The sequence below is a fragment of the Pyxicephalus adspersus genome, chromosome 3, assembly GCF_032062135.1.
Source record: "Pyxicephalus adspersus chromosome 3, UCB_Pads_2.0, whole genome shotgun sequence".
Classification (NCBI taxonomy): domain Eukaryota; kingdom Metazoa; phylum Chordata; class Amphibia; order Anura; family Pyxicephalidae; genus Pyxicephalus; species Pyxicephalus adspersus.
Genome location: NC_092860.1, coordinates 20,970,497 through 20,996,458, shown reverse-complemented (window position 1 = coordinate 20,996,458; position 25,962 = coordinate 20,970,497). Strand labels below are relative to the sequence as shown.

Sequence of the window (25,962 nt, the reverse complement as noted above, 5' to 3'; positions counted from 1 at the left end):
TACAAACAAAACCGCAGTTTATTAAGTTTTAAAGAAGCTTCAACATTTTCAAAGCGTCTTTTGGTGCAATTCATTAACAAACACATTCTAGGAGAGAGGAAAAAAAAAAAAATAAAACATAATAAGCCACAACATTTTCTTGTCTTTAAATTTTAGTTTCAGACATTGTAAAATGCCAACATAATAAAAACAAAATAAAAAAACACACCACAAAAAACACATTTTATTCAATAGCATATTTGGAGAGATGCCTGCGTCCTTCAATACCATATATATATACTTTATATATATATATTTATAGAAATCTTTTTTACGTGGAAGAAATGTTCATATGTTGACTACACACAGACCTCTCCCCCATTCAGTAAGAAGTATCAATAATGCTCCATGAGCATCTGAAGGTGTCAAACCACGTACTCTTCTGAAGGGGAAACCGCTGTGAAGTGGCATTTTTGCATTCTTATTTTTCCTCCCAATAATATATGACAAAAGTGCTATTAAACATCTCTCCTGTCGGGAGGCAATCTAACAAGAAGGTTGTAGCTCAGTGTTTTTCCATTTACGTTCCCTGGGAGGTGCCAATGATACTCATCTTTCAGAAAAGTACAGTTTTAAAATTATGTAACAGATTAAAAGAAGCTCACGTATGATGCTCAAACATTTAATAGACGTTCTGAATCATATCTTTCAGAGACCTCGAGAATCTTGTAATTTGGCGATTCGTTATTAAGAAACAATTGTTTTGAATATAAAAATTGATTTTGATCACAGTGACCTTTGTTGAGAAATTTAGAACAATCCAATAGGTGATTGCTCATGCATTGATACCTGTATGGGTAGCATTGTTGTAAAGAGATCTGAAACATGAGCACTGTCGGCAGCCACCAAAGACTGGAGAAACACTCTTGTAGAACACTGCCAGAAAAATGGATAGCTTTACAACACCTGCTCCTATCAGAGTACAGCATAGAAAAAAATATCTAATGTACTGCTTTTTCTAAATAATTCCTGCAGATGTTTGCAAATTACAGAGGAACTGCAGGTTCATGTCATATTTTTGCTCCGACACAATCAGTATGATGGACAGCCCCTGGTGTGCTTACATCTTGATGTTTGCCCTGTACAGTAGAACATATGTATTAACAATGATCTCTTTTGCAGCTAGAGAGTTAAAGGGCAAATATTTGAGCAGATTTTTTTTTTCATTTTTTTATATATTATATCTTTGGGACAATTTTGCATCCAAAAGAAGTGAATGAAAACATTCTTCACAGAAAGAAACCTTGTCAGTCTCTACTCATTATTTTGTAAACCTTGATAACTGTTCCTCCATCTGGCGTGCAAAAAAGAAAAAAAAAAAAGAAAAAAAATAAAATAAGCGCACAGCTATGTGCTAAAAATATCAGCAACATAATGCACATGTGTTACTGGTCACTCAGACAAAAAGAAATAAAAAATAAAACTAAACACAAAACCAATGACCCACTTGGAGTGCCCAAATATTAAGGATTGTCCCAGTGCCTGTAACAGACAAATTCTAACTTTGAAGATGAAAGAGGGGCTGTGGCCCTCCAATGTCACAGTCTGTTTTCCTGCCCATCCAAGGGCAGTGTATGGCAGACAGAGGTAGCATTATGAAGTAACACATAAAATATTATTGATTAAAAGACCCCTCCCCTCAACACACAGAAACTGGAGTTCAAATACACAGGTCGTAATTTTCCCCCTGTCTGCTTTACCAAAAGAGCGAGAGAAGGGTGTTTTCTATATTTGTAAAGGAAAAATTCATTCTTGTTTCAAAAACCCAATACACCAAAGCGATTTGTAGCTCCTGTCTCAGACTTGGCTTGTGCATAGATCAGGATCCAAAAAATTTGCTCCAGTACCTCAAAAGGATTGAGGCCCAGCTGGTACAGAAGGCATTTAACACCATCTCTGCTGCAACAACCCACAAGGCAGAACAATTCATGGGCCATTCTAGCAGAGAGGTCCGACACCAGCTGAAGCAGAGATCCAACCCACACATGATAAAACTTCAACACCTATCCCCCCCCCCTGCAAGTCTATCCTGCCCTTTTCTTTCATTAAGACCAGGATGCACCCCACAAAGTCAAGAAGGAACAGGAAATCTATGGATTCTTTGACGTTACAGGCGATGTCTGTCTGAACAATGTTCATCCAATCAATCTGCGAAAGGTATCTTGTTCTGATTATTTCCTTAACAGAGACCCAGGAAAATCATGGTTTGTGTTTCAACATAAAGCAAGATTTCTTTTTCTTTTATAACATATAAAGCACTCTTGAAACATTTCAAGTCCATTATTTGGTAAATATGTAACTGCTACAAACAGGAATTGTTTGTCTTCCTCTGTTACGTTTTCAGTTCTTCCCCCTTAAGTTTTCAGTGCCTGGAGTTGGATAATCTCTTTTCAGTTAATTTTTTTCTTTTTTTTCTTTTTCTTAAAAATACAATGAAATGGTTTGTGTGGCATTGTACTCCTCTGGAAATGTCAAATTTTCCTGAGAAAGATATCCACGATGTGCAAGATTGTGAAAAAAAAGTTATACTTTTTGCTCATTGATGGAAAAAAAAAACATTTGACAAAAATGTAAAATATAAAAAAAAGGGAAAAAATTAAAATGTTGCACAACAATGGCTAATTTTTTTCTTTAATAAAACACTGGTACTTTCCCCGAGGTGTAAAGGAATTTCTAAATTTGAAAATAGATTTTTTTTTTATTTTGATGGAAGTTTTTTTTTTTCAGGTTTTGTTTTCCTTTTTTTAATTTTTTTTAAATATTTTTGATGTTTTTACTTATTTTTGGAGAAAAGCAGAAGATTTTTGAAATAAAACGTTTTGTAAACAGGTTAGAGCCAAGACTGGCATCTGCTATTAGACGCAGTTCAAAACCTGCAGAGTATGCAGTGTTGCCTTATGGGTTCTGCTTGTGGCAATTGCCCAGCTTGTATAGTCCATGAGCTACAGCAAGCTACCACAAATAGTCTCCAGTAATATGCATGACTTTCCATGGTGTATCAGTGGAAAGGTAGACAAACATTTGTAAGTTATCTTTTTTTTTCTTTCAGACATAAGCACAATGTAAATGTTTTTTTTTTTCTTCACAAATAAGTCCTTGAGTAAACATAGATATGTGTTAGCACTCCCTCTCTTCATACATTTCTTTCAAAATTTCTCTTCAGTTGGGTTAACTGCAAGGTCTGGATGAGGAGTCAAAATTTCAGTGCAAAGTTAAAAAGAGAAGGACAAAAATGCAATAAAAAGGAAGTAAGGTACTTAAAAAGTAAGAGAAAAATGTCTGTATTTGTGGGTGTGTGTGGGTGCTTGTGTGCACGCACACACGGATTGACTTTAGAGGCTTTCTAAAGGCATAAGGAGTAACTGAGAAAAAAAAAAAGGAAAGACTTCATTTCATAACGAATATTCCTGTGCATTTTCCTATAATTTCTGCCTCTTCTCGAGGAATACAATTTGTGTCTCTCTGCAATTGCATAAACACTTGAAACATCTGGATTGGAAACAAGCCAATATTCTGAAGGATTCTCCAGTAGATCTGCTGTATTCAAGTATACCAAACAGCTGATATGATGCTTGTGAGCCTTTTTGAGAGATCCAGATATTTAGAGAAGATAGAAAATAAGAGATAAAAATGGAAAAGAAATATGACAGGAGCAGAAGCTCTGGAAAAAAAAAAGTTATGTGCATAGGCAAATCCATGGGGTGATCAAACAAGAGCCATCCTTCCTTTATTTCTGTATCAATACTAATGCCGAATAAGTGTGTATACAGAACTGCCGGAATACGCAGAGCTGGCTGCTGCTCTCCATTTGATGGGCTCTGTCTGATGTGCATATAAGTCCAAGGCTTACTTCAAAATAGGCTATTTATTTTACTCCCATCCCCTATTCCCCTTGCCCCCAAACTAACCCTTCAGTTCTGTCAAATGAAAGTGCCCTTGCGTTCTAGTCCCAGCAGAAGCAGCGTTGATCTTTTTTTTTTTTTTTCTCTTTTTTTTTTTTTTACTCTTTGAACACTTTATAAACATAAAAAAAAAAGCTTGACCAAGTGTACTAAGTGACTCTTCCCCTCTCTCCTCAACCCCTCCTTTCCTATCCCTCCCACAATCCCATACTGTTACTTGAACAGTTCTCAAGGGTACAGTAGGGAGGATGACCAGGAAAAGATACTGCATGGAGAGAAGACACGGGGCCTGAAGAAGCTGAATTCCTCACAGAGCATGGACTGGAAAGATTGGATATTATTTGTCTTGAAGTTTTTCAGTTAGTGCTGATGATTAATAAATTTAGAGGACCGATGTCCTTTTTTTCAAATAGATTCCCCACTTAGCAAATCTCCGGGTAACAAAGTATTGAGAGGTGTTGGACTTCGAATTATCCTGGCGTCATCGGATCCAGGTGGGCCCCACAAGCTGCTGGAATACTGCGGGACTCCACCCCACAGCAGATCATTGCCTCCTTTGGCACTCAAACAAGGAGGATTCCAGTGAGCAGCATCATTGCGAACCAAGGTGTGTGAGCCCCCATTGCCACCAAGCCGGGGCTGACTATTCCCAGTGTTAGACTGCCAACTGGAAGTGGGGGGCATAGGTTGCCCTTGTGCCAGGAAACGGTTCACTTCTTCTTCGCCAGCGAATTCTGCCAGAATAGTAGTGTTACCTAGGACACACCTGTATGAAACACAAAAATAAAAAGGTGAGCAAATAAATCAAAGGCATACTAAATGTCCAGCTTAAAAGATCACGGGTAAAAAGAATTTTAAACCTAAGAACATTTTAAAGAAAAAGTATATTAATTTTTGCTTCCTAAGGTGGTTTTAACTTGGGTTCAATTAATAACAAAATTAATTAAAGAAAATGGGTGGGTGAAATTTCACAGCAAAGACAAGCTATAACAGAGAACACAAACCAAATACCCACACCAAATAAAAAAACCCTCTAAAACATCACATGCATAATGATTCACTATGCAAGATATACATAGAAATTTCAAAAAAAGATATGCCTGCCTAATGAACATAACACTTACATATGTAGAGACTTTTGTGCCTTGGCAGCCTCCTCTTTTGAGCTGTACCTGACCACTGCATTGCCTTGAGTAAGGTTCAGATGGAATGTTATCAGTGGACCATGTTGAAGACACAGTGTTCTCAAGGTGGAGCCATCAATCTGTTAAATAAATGTACGAATAATACAATTGCAGATTAAAACTGCCCCAACGTATAAATATGTAATAAAAATGTAAACATATAAAAGCCATATGTATTGTGCAGTAATTCAGAACTGAACTCCTGCACTTTATATTGGTGCAAGAGTTTCCCGTTATAAATGACAGGTCACTGTCCTTCCTTTAGGGAAGGATGGTTCGCATCGACCAACCTGAAGTTTTTTGCAGACAGATGTAGTAGGTGGACCTGTTGGGTCCTGACCACAGTCTGCTCTCTGCACAGGCCATGGACAGCACATTGATTACATGATCAGTATTTACCAGGTTGTATATATTGGGAAATAAATATTTAAATAAATGTTTTTGTGCCCGGAGTTCTATTTTAGGTAAAGTAAAAAAAACACTTTACCCAAGTCTGAGCCCTATCTGAAGTAAAGCTAATGTTCATAGCTCAAGCTGTTGGCCACAGTGGTTCCAGGGTGGTTCGCTAGTTTCCCACTACCCTTGGCTTTTTACCCCAGTCAAAGGTGGATTTAGTGTTAAATGGACTAACTGGCTGTTTTAGAATCCTTGATGGTCAAAGGGAAGAAACAAGGAATCTATGTAATTTGGGAGGTATAAACAGTTTTTTTTCCAAATCTCTATAAAGGAAAATGTTTTAACACCAGAGGAAAGGACAGTCCTTGCTTTCTTAGGGAATCCTAAAGACCAAACACTGCAGAATGTGGGGGTGGAAGCAGCAGGAAGATTTAAAATGGTGTGCAGCACATCAAGGAAAGCCAAAATGAGCTTTTTTGGCGAAGAGTCCTCAGGGACAAGACCATACTCAGGGGTAAAGTGATTTATTGGGCCTGATTTATTAAAGCTCTCCAAGGCTGGAGAGTATACACTTCTGTGTAGACTGGGTGATCCAGCAAACCTGGAACTGATTTCTCAAAAGTAATTTGCTATTTGTTAGCAAATGTTTTCAATCCTGCACCAGATCCATTACAGGTTTGCTGGATCACTCAGCTTCATTGGAGAAAGTATCTTCTCCAGCCTTGGAGAGCTGTAATAAATCAGGCTCATCTGTCAGATAGACACTGTCTCTGCAAGCAATTGCTCAAAAGCAATGGGAGCATGAAGATCAACAACACATTTTGCCTGAGAAAGTGTTGAAATGTGCTTGTGACCTCTGCCATCAAGGTAACTGATTAAATGAGCTGGCCCATGCAGTTATGCATCACTGTAGTAAAACTTGACAGGGTGGAGGAGAGGGGTACAGCTGGAGCTACGGAGGATTCCAAAGACAGCCTAGATTCTAATGATTCCAAGCTGCACAGAAAGCATCTTTAAGCTGGACTCAGCACCCAAGGGTACTTTCAGGGCTGTTCTTCGTTAGGCATGCCAGGCAAGGTTACACACACACTACGAAAAATAAAAAATGGGAACATCCTCCTAACAGCAGAGTAGTCCCTGCAGGGAAGACATTCATCCATCCCATCCATTATCCTGGGATAGATTTCTATGTCTCAGTGAATAACAAAAATGGAATATACCCATTTTGTAGGGGGAACTGATTGTATCTAATAGAATTTACACTTCCTACTCAAAAAAGCAAATAGTTACCCCATTTTGGCTATGGCTACTAGATAAAAATGCCAAAAACCTACATTACATTCTACACTGGACACACTAAATTAAATAAAAAATAACAATGAAAAGTTAAAATTTACCCTTTTATATAAATAATAGAGGCCAAGACTGTTGAAATCATCAAACAAAGTGTTATTTGCGTACTGAACCAAAACATGGATTTAATATTTTAAAATTATTATTATTATTATTACTACTATTATTATTATTATTATTACTCATAATGAGTTTGTGTTTTGCCATTTAGGACAAAAAAATAGGTTAAATGTATGCCCTTTCCCATAAACAACTTTTCAGAGCCATTCAGCTGCCACCATTAAAGAGCATTGCCTAAGATTTCTGGGTATGGGGGAGAATTTGATTAATCCAGCTACATTTTCATGTGACCAGCCACTGGCCATTCAGGCACCCAGAGTTGTCACATAATGATGGTAAGTCCTTTCTTTCTGTATGTCCAAATCACAGCTTGGAGCATATACAGAGCTTTTTGTTCCTTCTAGCAAAAGCACCAATGAAGGAATAAGGTAACACAAGTGTTTGTATTTTAACCAGCATTTAAGTGAAACCGTTACTTTGAGTTAAACAGGAAAATCACATATCCACTTTAAGAAGGTGTATTCCACAAAATGTTCCCCTACCTGAGGTGTGAGGTTACGCAGGACCAGCCAGCTACTTGTTCTTCCTGAACTATCTGTACTCCAGGTGGAACCTGAAAAGATAACTGAAATAAGAATCTAGGAAAACAGAACATTAGAATTTGAAAAGGTAATACATGAAATACCTAGGTGCCCATCTTACAGATGCAGCCCTATATAAAATACAGTCATACCTGTTGAGTAGGAGCTTGTCCAGCCCAGCTGGTTTGAGCCCCAAGCAGAGGAAGGTTTGGCATTGGTAAGCCCAGGTGGTGGTCTAGCTGGGGCTGTAGTGTTTCTTGGTACCTTCCACAGCTCATGAGACAAGGATGCTTGAGTGTGGGAGATAGGACTTGATGACCAAGTGGACTTTATATCAGACAGTTTAGCTTAAAAAAAAAAATAGAAAAAATAAAACAGCATTTCAAACAACTTTCTTTTTTTCTTTAACAAATTACACTCCATGTTTCTTACCAAGAAATTGTAATTTCCCATAGCATTTTGCATATACAGGAAAGCAATACCCTATGCTAACATCAGCCAACATAGTTGCAGTTTATAATAATTTTTCATTCCAGCTAGTAATAAGGTGGGTATACTATGATCATTCAGTGTGTTCAATTCCTGGTTTACCTTGATATAATATAGAAAAACCATATTCCTAGACAACACCAGTGTCAGATGATGATCTAATGTGCCAATCTGACCCCTATGTCCAGAAACCTTTACATTTTGTTACTTTAAACTGTCTTTACTGTCTTTTAAAACATGCAAAAAAAAATTATTAATTCATAAATGTCTTTTTACACCAGAGTTCTGAAACAAATAATTATTTTTAGTAAATAACAATTTTTAGCAAATTGTACACAATCATTTTGATGACAGATAAAATAGACAATTTGGTTCTTATCAGGATACCTCCACTTTTGAGTAGATAACGGTTGACATCCTGGATCGTGGTGTTAATGGTAGGCCCAGTTGGAACACTTCCTGGAGTCACATCAGGATCATTTTCTGGGTCAATATTTTGAAGTCCTTTCCAAGGCACCCCCGGGTGAAATTCTGTAGTCAGGTACACAATCATTAGTCAAACAACCTCAATGCTTCAGCTTTTAAACTAGAAGTACACAGTTTGGGCACTAACCAGGAGGCCAGTTGATACTGGACCCGTTGGAGATTTTATCATTCTCAGATTTGGCACGTGACCAGCTGTCTGGAACAGGAGGACTTGTAGGTGATTCGCTGTTTGGGAGAAGGTCGTACCGATTGTAAGAGTCATCTATATTGGGTTTTGAAGGACCACCGATGCCAAGACCTCCTGGAAGAGCAGCTGCAACAAATAAAATCAGGTAAATCATGACAGAGCTATGACTGTCACAGAGTACAATGATGTGGTGATACAAGAAAATGCTATACCTGCAATAAATTATATGGCAAAAATTGCAGAACAAAAAAATGACTTTAAACCCCTAAATGGAATACAAATTATGACTTACTTGACTTGCCAGGGCTAGGATCAAGAGAAGCAGAATTTGCCAGGCTATCTATTGAATTGGGATGAGTCCATTGCGGCAGACGAGACTGTGACTGGGATGTATCCTTCACTGACAAACCACCAGCCATGTCAATGCTGCCTACATTCATAGAAGGGTTTAATCCAGGAACTGTATTAAAAAGGAAAGGAAATAGTTATTGAAACTTAGCTACAAAGTACACACGGTTTCCTATTTGATCTATCAGAAAGCAGTGAATGACTTGACAATTCCAATCCATCTAATTTCAAGGCAGTCGTCCAACCTTCAAAATTACCATACATTCCATTAATACAGAAAAAATGTTTCTGTTTAAAATGAAATTGTCCAATTAGATACAGACTGCATAACCACTGGTTCCGGTTTATAACCTATAAAATTTATGGTTATCAACAGAACGGCTGCTCCAAAGCACTTTCTTTTAATTAAACTGTGCTGGAGCGAATTCTTTTCACCGTCATGCACCTCAGTCTACATTAAAAAGATCTGAGAATTTGCCATCTTATCCAAATCTTTAACTTGTGTACATCCTGAAAAACAGCAATGTAGTTCTTGATATGCGATTGCCAGATTATGAACGTCACTTCTGTTCTACATGTTCTATAATGATATGTTTTTTTCTTACTGTTTTCTTAAACATTACCCCACAAAGTCTTTAGACTGGTTGGAGAGGGTGGGTGTAGCCCAGACATCCCTTTCTCTACCAAGACGGGATTTATAAAATGAAAAAAGATATTTTAAGTAATTAATGAGAAAAAAAACATCTACAGGGAGCCTAATGGCAATACAGGTGACTAGCCATGTGCCGTCTTCTATCTTATCTAGTTCAGATCCCTGTTTAAAATGCAATAATAAATATGAATATATATTTTTTACTGCACAATATGTAAATATTGTTTAGTGAAAATCTAACAAAAATATATCAACATGCAAGGAACTGTAATAAAGTAACGTCAAATATTCTATGTGCCTTTTCATATGAAGAATATCAAGTTGGCCAAGAACAGTGGATCATCAGTGTTAAAGCAAATTGCAAAAAAAAAAAAAAAAAAAAAATTTAGAAAAAAAATATTTGCACTGGCCATAGCAACCAAATTCCAGGAGTTATTTATAACTCTATAATAACTTTCAGTCCAAATAACACGGGTACTAATAAAAACAGAGAGCTTCCAACATACCAATTGGGTAAGGAGAGAACGTATTTGAAGAAGACTGCTGTTCTTTGGTGTGCAGGTCAGTCAGACTTGGACCGGGTGTATGGGGTGAGAAGCTGTCCAGTGCTGACTTGCCTGCCGGAGGATGCATTGGTGCATGTGGAGGGGGGGTCTGTTGCTTCAAAAGTAGAGCCTGGGCCAGCTGGCGCTGATGTTGCTGTATCTGCTGCTGCATGTTATTGATTGTACGTGCAACCTGCAGAGGGAACAAAGCAGAAATGTTAGAATGCATTTTTATCTTTATTTTAGAGCTAATCTTTTGGATGATATGAAATACAGAAACTAACGGATCTCTGGAGCTTTGCAAACTCCTGCGAAACAGAACACACTACAGGAGCTGCTGTAAAGTTGCAACTGATCCCATTGCACACTGTGAGCTTCCCATAGTGTGTATTAGAAGCTGAAACAAATCTAATGAAGTGCACCTCTTTTGTTGGCTGAAAGGTGTCCAGAATCTAGATCTTTTTCTCAACCTTATTGTCAGTGACTTGGTCCTTTTATTTTTTGGTTTTCAATTTATTTATTTTTTTCTATGGAGCCTGGCAATGACTGAGGAAGAAGCAGCAGCACACTGATGCTGTTCTCCTGTAAACATGTTCTTTGAAATCATGCCCTGCAAGGGTCAGAAGGCTTACCTAACCCCTTCTGCTTTATTCAGATAATTACTAAAAGCTAATGTAAAAATTGATGAAATGAGTATTTGAATCTCTCATATAAAATCCCCCCCCCCCCCAAATAAAAAGTACTTATTTTTTATTTCTATTTTAAATTTCTGCCTGATGTTTAGACATTAAACATTTTCAATAGGTGTATTTATTATTTGTTAAAAATAAAAATGTATCAATTTATTTATGATATAAATTATGTGTACACTTTGAATTCTTTACATTTCATATACACAGGAAGCGCATTAAGCAGGCTTTCACTGCATAGCATACACCACAGTACAGAAGGCAATCTACATTAACACTATGTTTGTGGACAGAGCTGTGCGCACCAGATAAGCAGGTTTGACCTACTTGCTGCTCCTGTTGTCTCATGGGTCCGGAAACATTACGCTGAGCCTGTAACATCTGCTGCTGGAGTTGTAAACGCTGATACGCCTGCAGGTGTAAGTAGAAGTGGGTCAGAGAGGCTGAAGACAATGAAACTATTAGACTAAAATGCCCCAATATATAACAAATGACAAACTGGGAGATGAAAACATTTAACTGGCTTTTTAGCATTAATATTATTGTTTAAAATGGTTTACCTAAGATACAATTGTCTACTTTAGGCATGTAATTGCAATAAATATTAAGTGTATTTCAGTTTAGCTGTAGGGCTAGAGTGTCACCAATGAATATGACCTAATGAGAGAAAAGAATTTACTAAACAATAAGAAAAACTACATAATATCAGCAGCTTTCATATCCTTAGGTTTTTATTGGATGCATCATTTCAGGTATTGAGGTATTACGCTACCTAAATGAGCACAACTGTAGACAGATTGTATAATATAGAACGGACTGTCATTTTGTTATAAACTAAGAAAATAAATACATGTCTCCCTGGCACATCATCAAACCTCCAGTCATATTCAAAATATAAGAATTTATTTTATTTATATTTATAACATTTATATTATTATTGGCAACAGATATGTTACAGAGACAGACAAAATGATTACGATTGCTGCTTACCAACTGCAGCTGATAGAGCTGGTTCAACATGGTCATATGCTGAGGATTAATTGGCGAGGTTAATAGTGCAGGGTTGAGACCAATGTTTTTTGCTGCAAACTGCAAAAGCTGTGCTTGAACCTAGAATAGAACAGGAAACCAGAGAAGGTATGACATGACCATGCTCACAGAACCTCATGTTTGCCTGCACTTGGTAATAAACTTGTTACAAACTCTGTGTCAGACTTTAAAGTCAATCGGATCGATTATCTCCTTAGAATAAGAGAGGACCTATACTGAGGGTTTTTTTTTGGGTCCTACCTAAAACAAGCATGCAGACAACTAGGACATCTAAATGAACATCTGAGCTGCATACTTCATATAGGTAGGGTATTAAAAAAGTATTAAAAGCAGAGGATCAGGACACCAACCAGGCAAACTATTTTTAGAATCAGGTCAGAAATGACATCTTGTATAACCTCCTGGTATAGGTTCCCTGTAACAAAGTACAGGACTTATACAAACAAAGGTATAAGTTTACACTGATGCCCCAACCTCCCAGACTGCACTGCCAAACAATCCATTTCCACACCTGTGATAAGGGTGTGGGCAAGTCTATTGTCAAGAAGACAACCTTATTAAAAATGTTTGAATAGTCTTTTTAGAAAGTCTTCAGCTTCACACAGAGTGATGTGCTATTCTGCAGGTAGGAACAGTATGACATCTGCTATACAGGAGCTATGTATATGGTTGGAGCTGAAGAGATTACAAGCTAGCTGTAAAGAGGATCACCAGCAATGCAAGTTCCTACCATCTGTTACTTTTTTTCCGTTTCTGCATTCCACCTTGGTAGTTAGATCTAACTCAAATTACTGTTCTTCTAAAGACCTAAAATACTGCTCCAAAGCCCACCCTGATGTGCCAACTTATACTAAAAAATTTTGATTGGTAATCAAGTCCTAAAGCACTGCACAGCCGGTCAGAAATTCCAAAACATACGTATGATATTATGCTTGACTGTTTCTCATGCATAGAAAAGTGATCAGAAATCTGAATTTGGTAAATATAACATGAAAAAAACTGTTGTTTGAAATCAAACCTGTCAATTTCGTTTTAGATCCACCTCCGTTTTATTAGTTTTACTATACTGGAAGTGAAAATTAATAATATACCAGTGTTTTTACAAATGTAAGAATAAGAACCCTCATAAAAAGTGACAGAGGGAAAGAGGTGAGCGTATTAGTCTTCTGCCCAATGGTTAGATCGTTCTGCCCAATGACTAGATCCTTCCTTTTGCTGTATGGACATTAATGTATAGAAATGTTAAAAAAGTGATACCCACAAGTCTGTTATCGTTTTGGAGAGTTTTAAGCTTCTATACCCGTACTTTGGACTCTAGCAAAGTCTAGAATTAGGTTACAGACTCCATTCCTTTTCCTCATTACACATTCCATGCCATGTAGGATATAAGAGGTTCAGAGACTAACCTGAGGGGATAAAAACTGAGGCACTTGAGCACGAAGACTAGGCTGGGATGAGTTGAGAGGTTGCACTGGTGGCTGCTGTGGCTGTTGCATGGACCTGGCTTGTACTGCTCCACTATTGCCAAACATACCCAGATTGCCACTCTGTATCTGTATGAAGGAAATATGGTTAAAAAGTTTGGATTTTTAATATGCATCCTCCTAAATGACCTTCCTTACACCTCACAAATTCCTATGAACAGTTCTGTACAACACTTCTGGTAACTGTATAACATGTCCTGAAATCTTACACTCTCTATTTACTATCTGAATATTTACATAAGAAACTAAAGACATAAAGACCAGCCTGTGACCTCTTATAGTGTTGCAATTTTTTGCAATACACTTTCCACATATGCCAGCCTAAATGATACTCCATGACAAGAGGCCAAACTTTCCTAAACCCTATAAATCTTCCTTGAAACCAATTATATTCATTCCTGCAAAATGTAATAAACAATACTCACAGGCTACTGCGAGCACGCTAAAAAGTGGGATTTTGCTTACTGCAGTTTGGAAAACATTTTCCTTAGTTTGTCTTACCTGTCTAGAGGAATTCAAGTTCTGCATGTTTAGACCTGGTGTCATGCCACCAAGGGCTTGATTAGGGAGTGCACTGTTTGGATGGGGGAGCTTCAGGCTTGGTGAAGGCAAAAATGGTGAAGTAGTGGGCTCTTCCACTAGGCCGCCATCCTGATTGAAAAGAAAGATTGACTGTTGTAATCAATTTATGACCACTGAAGAACCTTGTTTAACCCCCGCATTGGTGACCATTTGTACATCATTTGTAGATTGGTATAAAGTATAGCCACCATAATGATGTCCATTTCTAATTGCTGGACCAGTATTTTAAAAGAAAGTGGCAGTCATAATTCTGGAGAAGTCACATAAAATTAAAAGATGATCCTGTAGATTTTGAAGGGCCCAATAAAGTTGCACAAATGTTTATCAACAACATATGACTGACAATGAGTGAGATTCACAAGGCTTGGTTTTGGGAGCACAGAATTTGACAATGCAGAGTGGTTCCATATATATATATGCAATAAAAGAATAACAGCAGCGCTGGGCAGTGTCTCTATGTACATGGTAACATGCTAAATATTTAAAGACTGACAGACATGTACCTTTATTAGTCAAAATGTAAGGATACCATCTGCTCAGGACAGCAAATAGTTATCTTTAAACTGGGAAGTCAGACAGAGTCCTGATGGCAAGGATTTCTCATGACCTAATAGCTTTGCTGACATTTAGGAGAAGACAAGCACATGGCCAGAAGTCTGTGTCTCTCTATAGCTCAGCTGTTCATTCTGGAGAACATTAATCCTTTTGCTTCACCCCCACAACCTAGATTCTGCTGGACAGCAGACATGAAGTCTTATCAGACTGTACAGAAAGTCAAGTAGCTGAAACGCAGCCAAATGTGCAAAACATGCCTAGCTAACATTATCCCCAACACTCACTACATTCACAAACAACCAGTGTATACATATTTAGCGAATGTTAAAAGAAAACAAAGATAATCTTAACAGAGGCGATCTACACATTTTGGTGTGATAATCAATTGCCTGTGGTAAATGTAACATCTTTACAATCTTAAAATTGAACCTGTGCTCAGACATTGAACAATTAAACATATGATTAACAAGCAGTAAAAAGGAAACATTTTAAAACAAGATACCCGAGATCTATCTGGTTGCATTTAATTAAAAAATATTGATTCTTAAAGATCAGGACAAAGGAAAACAGGAACATTCAGGTCACATTTCAGTGCTTAGAAAAGTCTTCCAGGTATTTACATTGGAAGGCTAGCAGTTTGTCAGGATCTATTCTGAGAGCCCAATCACATTCGCTGAGCTATAGTAATGCATGTTGGAGCTGTGCACACCTTCCCGGTATACTGTGCTGTGCTGCTACCCTGGAAAATCTGCTTTAAACCAAAGCACAGCAGGGGTATGACTTTTTATTGCCAGTGATGTGAACTTTGAAAACTATTTTTCTTCATAAAGTTTATAGAAACAGAGATAAATGATGAGTTTGGTTTAAATGCTTTCACTAATAAAAGGTTCACGTTACCTCAGGCACTTTCCAATAAAATCATCTTAACATTTGCTGGGCGAAATCAACCAACGTTAGGGAGTTGTAGTACACTGGATAGTACTTCCTGTGTACGCAATCCATTATTGCTGAAGCAGGGACTGTGTAATCTACCACCACATGCACTTGATCATTCAAGATCAATAATGTTCCTACTTTTGTGTATTATGTACTGTGACAGTATTTAAATGTGTGCCACGTTCATAATGAATTGATCACCTTCAAGCAATACTTTATTACATAGCAGATATTAAGCATTATCTACCCGAATGACTGCTAGAAGAAAATATCACTTAATGACCAATGCTAAAGAACCAACCAAACTAGAAAACCTAAGCATTTACCCTTCAAGACAATAAAATAGTGTAAGGCATCATCAAGAGTCAAATTATTTTTTTACCTTGTCTAAGAAAGTGGGGCGGTCCATGGAAGACTCTTTGGAGATTGGTGGTGGGCGGCAGCTCAAGGGCTTGGCGACAACTGCATTGTAGTCCGCCATTCCCAATCCACGCTTGTCCATTTCCACCTTCTTTTCCAGTAGAGCACCTACACAGTATACAATATATATATACTAAGAAACATTCCAAACTTGCATTATTTGCCACACATTACAAATAGCTACAAAATTATTTGTACTGCAAAACAGTAGTACAGTTGGTAAAGTACTGCATTACTTTACTATTATATAAATGTTTTACTGCTTGTGGTAAAAATATAAAGGACAGTATTGGCAGACTGTCCTACATATTTTTGGTACCAACAAAATCAGTAAACAGTTCCATGCTGGGTAAAGAGGAGAAAGCTGCAGAGACATCATTCAGACCAGCTAGAAGACTGCAGGAAATGTGGTGTATAACCAGAAAACAAAGGAAATCATTGTCTAACTGGAGTGAGAGTCAGTAGAGATTTTAAAAGCAAACTAGTGATCTGGTTATTCTTCAAAAAAGGGACCTTTTGTATTAAGGGTTCCTTTATAAAAAAACAGGTTAAAATATCTGGCCTTTCACTTAAACACTTACTCATGGCCTGGTCCAGATTCATATTGTTACTTTTCAAGGCCTCTTCAGCAGGCTCTTTCTGTAATGAGAAAACAAAATAAAAAATGTGGAAAACTAAAAAAATGGAACCCATTAGCTAACTCATGGACAGGAATACTGCTGTTCAATAAACAGAAAAGATTACTTGAAATACAGTTGATTCAATAAAATAAAGTTCCTTAGATCACACATTAAGATACATTTATTGCTGTTTAACTGAATAGAGCTAGTTAGAACAAAATTATACAGACCGAATCAACTACTAATGCTGGGAATACATTTTCACATATTACTATTTATGACATCATAAAAAATAAAATTCTTGTGAGGTTGTGAGAGTTTGGGTTACAAGTTTCAGGTTTGCAACTATAATGTGTAGGAATCTGGGATACAGGGTTACCATTATATATTTTCTTCATGAAACGGTCCAAAGTCTCTAGGATAACTATTTACTATCTTGCTGTTGGTTAAATGGCAGTAAAAATTGTAATATTTGGTACACCAGTTGTGCATAGCTATGCTATAAATCATTACATTTAGAAAACAAAGTAGGCAGTAGGTTATCATAGCTTGAAAGGAAAACAACTCATACAGCCACAATCAACTCACCGGGAAGCCCATGTCAGTGAGCTGTTTAGTCAGTCGAGTCATGATCCAGGCCTCATCAGACTTGTTTGGAGTCTTCATGCCCTGTGTTATGAGAAAACACAATTTACAAAGGGTATTTTAAAGGGCATTGTGTCACATGTGATTACAGCAATCTATTAAATTAAAATGGAATTCTGAAACAAAATCACACACTCAAAAGTGGAGCCACTTTGTAATATATAATTATTGTCACATAAGCCTTGGAAAAAAAATGTCAGCTATAAAATGAATTTCACAATTCCTCCAACATAGCATGAAATTGTAGACGGCCACTTGCCACCGTTGCCAATCATTCAGGCAGTGCTAGCATGCACGTACATCAAAGACTCTGAGTGAGCTTCAAAACATTTTGCACAAAGGCTTTTATGGATACCCATGTATATCTACTTTGTAAAAAAAAACATAATGAAAACTGAGGAAGCTAAAGTAAAGGGTCTTCTTTATTGTAACAATTTAAGTAAATTCTGGCTTCTCATAATTTATAGCTTTTCTATAAGAAAAATAAAACATGAATGTGTATCGTTTTGCCTGCAAAAATGCTTGCTTTAATTTGTATAATGCTACCACACTGCAAAGCCAGTTGATTGCCAATCTTTATTTTACTGTGTAAGCAATGCAGTGGTATGACTTCCCTGAGTGAAGTAGCAGCAGTGTACCGATTAGGTTATCTTATTGCTCTTTCGCTGTAGACTGGTTTACACTGCTGGCCCCCCCTCAACCCCACCTGAGTGGGTTTAATGTTATACTGGCTTTCAGTAATATTTACCCAGTGGCAGTTACAGCTTTATTTACACATATTACAGTTCAGATAATTATTTCTTACTGTAACTGTAGTAAAATGTGTATTTAATATTAGTCTGGAGTTCAGTTTTAATGTATCATGTGTATGGGAAAAGATCATTTTAAGTACCTTGGAAAGTCCTTTCTTGGGGCCATTGCCCCAAGAATTACAAGAAGAGTTACTATCTTGGGAAGCAGCATTATTCCACATATCACTTTCTTCATCCTCCCATTGGCTGAGGCCAACTTCTTCTCCTCCACTACTCCAGCCTTCTTGCATAGATTTTTGAGCTTAGAAAAAGAAAAAATATACATGAGTGTATAAAAAAATGAAGGCCCTACTATTTTCACAACAGTGTAAATGAAGGCAAAGAAAATACAGCTTTCAGAGAATTTTCATTGACGTACGTGAGTTTTACCTCTTCATTCAGCCATTGTTTGACACCTATTTAGACTGAGGTACAAGCGGACAGGGTAACTTCCCCACCATCCATACTACCACTCCATGTGTAAGTCTTTGTATGTAAAACTTTATATACTTCTACAATAAATACTTTTTGTATAGGAAATATTTTTTTTTTTTAGTTTTAAACTAACCAAAGTTTTACATACAAGTACATACGTCTGGTATTTACACACTTGGAGACCCTGTCACCTTACTGCTATTCTTCCTCCACCATAGCTGTAGTAAAAAAAAAAAACAAATGTCAGAGCTTGCAGGAACAAAGACATCACCTTGTTCATCACATGACTATGTTTGGCACCTAGGCCTGAGCAATGTATCATGGGTGGAAGTCAACATGGTATCACCCACTAAATGCACCAGGTATTTTCTGCAGCTGCAATGAAGGAAGTAGCAGCTAGGGAGTACAGTAAAGAGAAGTATAATTGTGTTTGGTAGGGCTTTAAAGAGTGTCTGTCACAGCCCTGTACTACCGTGTTTCCCCGATGATAAGGCAGGGCCATCAAATAAGACAGCCCCCCCTTTTTAGGTAAAAATGAAAAATAAGATAGGAACAGAAAACATAAGTGGAACTCCAGCTTAACCCTTTTACTCTTTCAATTCTAAATAGAAGAGGATGGGTGGCTTTAGGCATTTTTTTTTTCATTCTATGCCCTTGATTTGCACTCATTTACAACATTGTAACTGTTAACTGTAAGCTGTACAGCTTTTTTATGACAAGTGCCAAATATGTGAAAGATTTGTTTGAGAGAGGCCTCTCCAGTAATGTTATAGATCTCACTTTAAAACAACAATTCAAATGATAACTTCCATGGATGGCATTGAATAAAAGTAAAACGGAAGATATAAGTTCTTATATACACACCTGGTTTGCACAGCGCAGGGGCAGCAGCTGGAGCATTTGTCCTGCCAAAATTTCCAGATGATTCTGCAGTGCCATCCACCCATCCTGAACCACTATTAGGGGGCTTCCCCCATGCAGAAGTGCCATTGTCAACTGAAGCAGATGGAGATGGGGGTTCTCCCCAGGGGTTTTCAGCCTTTGAGTGGACAGGAGGCATATCTCCCCAGCCTGCAAAAAAGTACACAATATATATTTACCTAATAGAACATAACATTTCATCTTACACATATACCAATATAGTCTTTTAAAATCAACCTTTTGAAAATAAAATGCAGTGGATATGTTCTATGACCGATTTGAAAAAATTGTAATTTTGTGGGTACAGCAATGTAAATCACATTTACCAGTTATGACAACTAGATCTAGAGGTGGATGAAGCTGCAGTCAGGTTGTCAGAGATTTAGAATACCCTAAAATACAAATATATCAGTTGTCTCGCAATACAGGTCTCGGACAAAAGCATGAAAGACGGCATCAACAGAATACAGATAAACTTTCAATAGCAAAAGTATAAACATTGATGCCGTTTCAGATGTACAAACTGAAATTGTGCATGGCTATTTTACAGACTGCACAATTCACCTCTTTGCTTTTACTATTATGCTTGCAATACCAAGCTGAAAAAATACAAGGGTACCAAAAGAATTTGTATATCTGCAAATCCTGATACCAGGAGAATTTGTATACTGGCAAACCTGTGGTCAGGCAGCACAAATAATGCTCTTCTGTTGTGCAGACAAGCCAAAATGTCAAATACAAGACTAGACACAACCCAAGCACACAGAAGTTGACGTTAACACACAATGGGCTGTATAGGAGCTGCTTGGTTCCTGTCTGTTCTATAGAGAGGGTAGGGGAGTGGAAGGTACCCTGCTGTGTCCTCACCACTGGAAAACAAAAGCTATCTTTTCTGTTGGTGGTTTACGGATTAGACAGTGCAGAATACTGTTGACAAAAATCTAGCATCTGTATGCAAGGATGACATCATGGTAAGTGATGGGGTATCTGCTGGTAAACAATCAGGGGAAAAAAGCAACATTAACGGCTGAATAATTGACTTAGGGTAATTCGTCCTCCTGCCAAGAGACCCTGTCACCGACAAAGCTGGCATTATAAAATCAAGTACTTTAAATGCTTGCATAGTTTCCTTTCCATAAACAATTTTTTTCTCACCTGCAATGACCTTTGAACTTGTGAGAAAAGAAGGCTACTTAGAGTTAATTCCCTAATATTCACATCATATGGTTTACTAAGTGCACACAACCATTTGAGAAAGGAAATACTACAGCCAGAAGTTCCTTTTTTGCATTTTTTTTGCCAGTACTTTTCAACATTTCCTGCAACTATAACCACAAATCTCAGCATAATATCAATTTAAAAGGTTAGGTAGAAAAGCAGAAACGTTGTTGTGGGTAATGACCATCATTTTCATTACTGCTATTTGCAATAATTACAGCCGTGAAAGAACTATTTTTTTCCTCTTTTGGAGCAAACTGGTTTATGCCTCATAAGAATGTTTTCCTAACTCTGGATCAACCATGGCTTTAGGGTTGTAGAAATTCAGGTTTTTAATTGGTGTACTTTTTGTTTTGTTTTTTATGATTGTCTTCAGTGCAGATGTTCTGCTTACAGATATTGGCTGTGCATACAAGCTAAAGAAAAAGTGTAGAGTTCTGCCTTAAGGCTCCCCATCATTCTCTATGAAAAAGTCTGTTGTGGATATGATCTTGTTTTCAACTTGCAGACACAGCTTGGCACAGTTACCTAAACAACAGAAATCAAAGCTTCCAACTGCACACAACACAATGCTACCATAGCTGGGGTCCCAAATAATCAATGCTTGTAACAAAGCCCACTGCTGTATGACACTGCCCTGGGGTTGTTTGCCCATCACGCAGCTATGACTTAAAAACAATCTAGATATAAATAAAGAAATGGCTAGAGATGTACAATACAGCAAGACTTTAGACAACCTAACTGGGGCGAAGCTTGAAAGCGGTTATAAACTTTCATGTATCTGGCCATTATTTTTTCATATTTATTATCTGAATAGGACTGATATAGGGATCAATGTTCTTTTTTCTTTTTAGTTGATGGCTTGAGCATAACTGCTAAATTTTCTATATACTATATATCGTCCGGCTGCCATCAAAAATCTGGCAAAATAAATAAATAATAATAATAACGGAACCCAAAACAATGTTCATTACCAATGGACATCTGAACACTGCAAAGATGATGGCATGGATGACAATGTTATTCTAAGTCCACAAGGACTGTTTCCTCGCTATTTAAACCCCCATGTTTGACGATACTATTTATAGTTTTTTGGTCGTTTTCAAGCATTTATGGTCAGTTTTGGGGTAATTTACCATTCTATGCCTTCTTTGCCACATTTATTTGTCTCGTCGGATCAAATAAATTAAAAGTTTAGCTCCCATCAAGAAAATCCAGTGTTCCCCATAACATAGTAAATATTCACTTTTTGATTTCAGTTCCACTTCTACAATTTTCACAATGTGGTTGATTTGTAAAGATTAGAAAATGTCCAGCAATGTTGATTGAGGGACAGTGAGCGAGTTTAAACATTTTACTCATATGGAATGTAGAATTAGGATACGAAGACACACGTGCAATTGTCATTGAAAAGGATCTTTCACAATCCTTTACAATAACAAAAGACTGCACGATGCATGAACGAGTGCTGTACATACAAAAAACAATCTGCTGTATGGAGAGAGGAGAAGGACAGAGCGGCACCCAGCTGTGCTCTCTCCCCTTCACTTGCATTACTATTGTTCATTGTTTATAAATCCGTCAGGATGGTCGTTTGGACGACGAGTGCTGTACAAGCCCCAGAACCATTCCACGTGTTTTAAGAGATTGCATAATCGGTAATGAATTTTGTAAAGTAGTTGCAAAGTGATTTGCAAGGAAATCCGTAATCGTTATCCAACGTACAGAATGCAATCAGAATTTCTATACCTGACTTTTTAAAGTCATGTCCGGCATTTAAAGCCTAAGCAGGTGTTACAGCCCCCATGTTTCAATCTTCTCCCCATAGATAAAGTTCTTCTGAAGGCTCTGTACATATTATAGCTCTGTATTAAAAGCATGGTGGTGCTGTCCAATAAATAGTTGTAAATGATAGGAGTTTTTAAAGTCAGTATATGGGATTACATTCTTGAAATCATATCCAAGGTATCACAAAAACTCCATCATAAACTGACCTAAATGTATATATTTTACAGATTTTCTAAACACTCCTAGAAAGCTGTATAGGGCTGATCTGAGCATGAACACAGACCGAGTCCTGTTAATTTGAATAAACATGAGATCATTAAATTATTACAAACTCCTCTAAACTTGAGACAAGGAAGGCACATAAAATAGTCAGGGGATTCATATTTAAATACACGTGTACCTTTGTTTTATTACTAATGAAATACCTTGAATGACATAAGCCAAGCATGCTTCATTGTCTGGAAATAAAGCTGAAAGGCAGATATATATACAAATTTAGCCCTTCATTCAATAATTGATATATATGGGCAGCTCGGTGGCTCAGAAGATAGCACTCTGGCCTTTGCTGCACCGGGTCCCAGGTTCTAATCTCAGCCAGGAAAGAGTTTGCAGGTTCTCCCCATGTTTACTTGGGTTTCCTGTGGGTACTCCGGTTTCCTCCATCCCATGCCATGGGTGACAATGCAGGAGTAAAATTGGTGGACAGATTATGGCCACCAGGTAACAATAAGAGCTTGAATAGGATTATTGGCAGGTACACTAGGAATAGTTTGAATGAAAGTTGCAAAATTGAAAATAATAAAATTTAGACATTAATATCTTACAGTTTTGCAGATGAATTTGATTTGATACCTTGGTCGTACAATCCTCTGATCAGCAGCACTCAGACTGGGGGAGGGATAAGCAGCACTAGGAATGAATCAGATGTACTGCAAGCAAATGTGCGGACATGGAACACGCTAGTAGGAAGAGAGAGCATGTACTGACCTCATAAGTCTTCTGCTGCCCTTATGGGTGAGGAGATGACACTATGGTATTCATAACTGTAACCACAAAAGTAGTGCCAAACACCTTGGCAGTGCTGTGTAGCAGAGCTGTAAAAATCTCAGGACTAAATGAACACAAATGCAAATGATCTGGAAGGTAAAGCTACCTTATTTTCATTTCAGCTGTGTATTTAGATATCTGCCTGGAGAGCCCCCTTTTTTTTTAAAAAACGATATAACAAGGGTTCTAATAATAGGGAGACACAGCACAAGATGTTATGTAATGGTACAATACTTCTACAAAATTATGATATCAGCAAAATAACTTGCTGTGCACTTTGCTGTATATATTGTTATGCATTTGTCAACTATGTAACCGAGTGTGACATTCAACAAAAGCTGCCGAGCAAATAAATGTTTTTTTTTTGAACTACCGCTTGAATACTAATGTGCGCAAACAGTAGAAAGCAAAACATAAGTATAAAGGACAGAGATGACAAGGTTTTCAGTGTAGTACAAGTGGTACATTATGTTCCTTGGCTTACATAGGCACAAGGTTTTACATGTTCCTGGAATTGGCAAGCTCAGATTTTTTAACTGTATGAGATCCTGAAATACACATGCTTGGGGGGAAGGGGGGCATTAGTAAAATATCTCCAATGAATACCTTTTTGAATTTAGGACAATGTATAAAAAATGTATTCCTAAATGTAATAATTTAAATGTATTTTGTAATAAGAATGGAGACACACTATAATAGGTGCATGTTTTTCCTTTTTCCATGTTCCTTATAATGCAAAAATACAGCAACCCAGGGTTTTTTCCAAGCTGGGCGCCCCCCCCCCGGCACTTTTTGTGTGGTTACTAAACAGATGGGTCACAATACACTAAATTTCAGACACTGGACAGTTGGAGGTATAATACACAGGATAGAAAAATAGGCCATACTAAAAGGGTGACATCAGAAAGTTGGAACAAATTTAGCAGGGGGGGTAGAAAACTTGGGGTTACTGGATTCTTACGGCGACAACAATTGTGAACACTAAATTTGTCATAGGCAGAGCTTTACCTTCCAGATGATTTGCATTTGTGGACTAAATCATTACATATGGTTCTTCTTACCCAGCTTACAAAATTTCCCAAGAGAACACTGATAAACCATAGGAACAACTTCAACTCAACCAGTCAACTAAAATTGGTTTATGCTCAATACTGCAACTTACACATATTTATGGTCCTTCACATTGCAGTATTAATGAAGCTTAGTATGTACAAAGCCTTTGGTGTGACAATAATTGCACAATTTCTATGCTGTAAGCATCAGAAAAGATCACTAGCAAATAAACGATATTTGTATTTTATGAAAATGTATTATTAGGAATTGACTTGGTTTCTGCTTAGTTCAGTTCTTCTAACATTTCAAACAGATATCAATTTATTGCAGAAAACTCTCCCAGTAAGTAAGAAGATTGAATTGGTTCCTGGCGTTTGGGTGCACATTTTTATAAAAAACATATTGCAAGTGAAATAATAGCAGAGCTTAAATCACCAGTACAGACTTGCAATATTATACAGGGTATCAGAAGAAGAAAAGAATAAACGCCACTGCTAATGTTTTCCATTAATAGAGCAGCAAAGACCAGAAATGTGTGCACGGCAATAACCTATAACCAATAATCATTCCCCAGATTAGGGTAATATAATTGGTTTCTGAATAGTTTCTATTTTTCTTTGCATTAATAAATTAACCAGGGAAGGTTTCTAATTCCTGCAGAAATGTGACAATCCCTAATAAAGTGGCTGTCCTTCAAGCGATGTGAAAACGTGATATAATATACACACGTACTGAAACCATAATTATAATACAATTCCCATTTTAGAAAGCTTTGGAAGGACACTTAAGCTGACTAAGAATAAAGAGGTAGCATCATTATAAGCAGATCTATCTTTCTTTAATCCTGGCCAGTGCCGCTGTCACCATGTAGGTGACATTGATACCATGCTCATCTGGCCACTAACGGCTTAAAAGCTAAAACTATTTTTTTTTTCTGAAAAGAGGGACTTTTATATATAGGAGGAAAACATTTTCATTGCAGCATTTATGGTTGGTTATTGATGAGTGCTTATATGTTAATGTGATCTTAATAATTCACATAATAAATGTTCTTTAGTATTTTTTTTTTTAAATAGAGATTTGTAGAATACTTACCAGAATTATTTAGATCATTCATTCACTCTGTCCGAGTATAGACCGCATAGAGATAGTTGTGTTTTTAGGAGTCAGCGGAATCATAGACTTGTACTTTGAGAAGTAGCGGAAAAGACTATTGTATTGCACTGGAAAGTAGAGCCTATAAGTGCTGGGAAAACATTGCTGCCTCCAACCATCTGATTATCAACTATGCAAAAAAAACAATTTTTATAGCAGGGGCCTGTCAGTATGTCTAGGTTGGCTTCTTTTCTTATTGGACAACCCAGCTGCCTGCAGGTTAATATGATTAAAAACATGCTGTCAGTCTAATGCAGAGGTGTAGTTTGGGTGGCACCTGAAGCCGGTGTCACAATGACATACCAGTTATATTTTAAATATACTGACAGATTATGTAAACTGCCATTGGCT

At 37.3% G+C, this 25,962-nt stretch overlaps 1 protein-coding gene across 2 annotated transcripts in view; it reads right to left on the bottom strand.

The window, feature by feature from the left end:
- TNRC6C (trinucleotide repeat containing adaptor 6C) overlaps window positions 1-25,962 on the bottom strand; it is a 62,266-nt gene continuing 36,304 nt past the window's right edge. For both annotated transcript variants that reach the window (XM_072403815.1, XM_072403816.1), the window contains 17 exons: window positions 19,294-19,500; window positions 18,096-18,256; window positions 17,147-17,227; window positions 16,520-16,577; window positions 15,901-16,046; window positions 13,947-14,096; window positions 13,368-13,514; window positions 11,902-12,021; window positions 11,239-11,322; window positions 10,184-10,415; window positions 8,970-9,137; window positions 8,618-8,803; window positions 8,392-8,535; window positions 7,668-7,862; window positions 7,477-7,547; window positions 5,066-5,205; window positions 1-4,707 (listed from right to left, as the gene is read on the bottom strand). In XM_072403815.1, coding sequence (XP_072259916.1) covers window positions 4,347-4,707; window positions 5,066-5,205; window positions 7,477-7,547; window positions 7,668-7,862; window positions 8,392-8,535; window positions 8,618-8,803; window positions 8,970-9,137; window positions 10,184-10,415; window positions 11,239-11,322; window positions 11,902-12,021; window positions 13,368-13,514; window positions 13,947-14,096; window positions 15,901-16,046; window positions 16,520-16,577; window positions 17,147-17,227; window positions 18,096-18,256; window positions 19,294-19,500 — 2,651 coding nt within the window. In that variant the 3' untranslated portion in view covers window positions 1-4,346. The remainder of the gene's footprint in view (window positions 4,708-5,065; window positions 5,206-7,476; window positions 7,548-7,667; window positions 7,863-8,391; window positions 8,536-8,617; window positions 8,804-8,969; window positions 9,138-10,183; window positions 10,416-11,238; window positions 11,323-11,901; window positions 12,022-13,367; window positions 13,515-13,946; window positions 14,097-15,900; window positions 16,047-16,519; window positions 16,578-17,146; window positions 17,228-18,095; window positions 18,257-19,293; window positions 19,501-25,962) is intronic.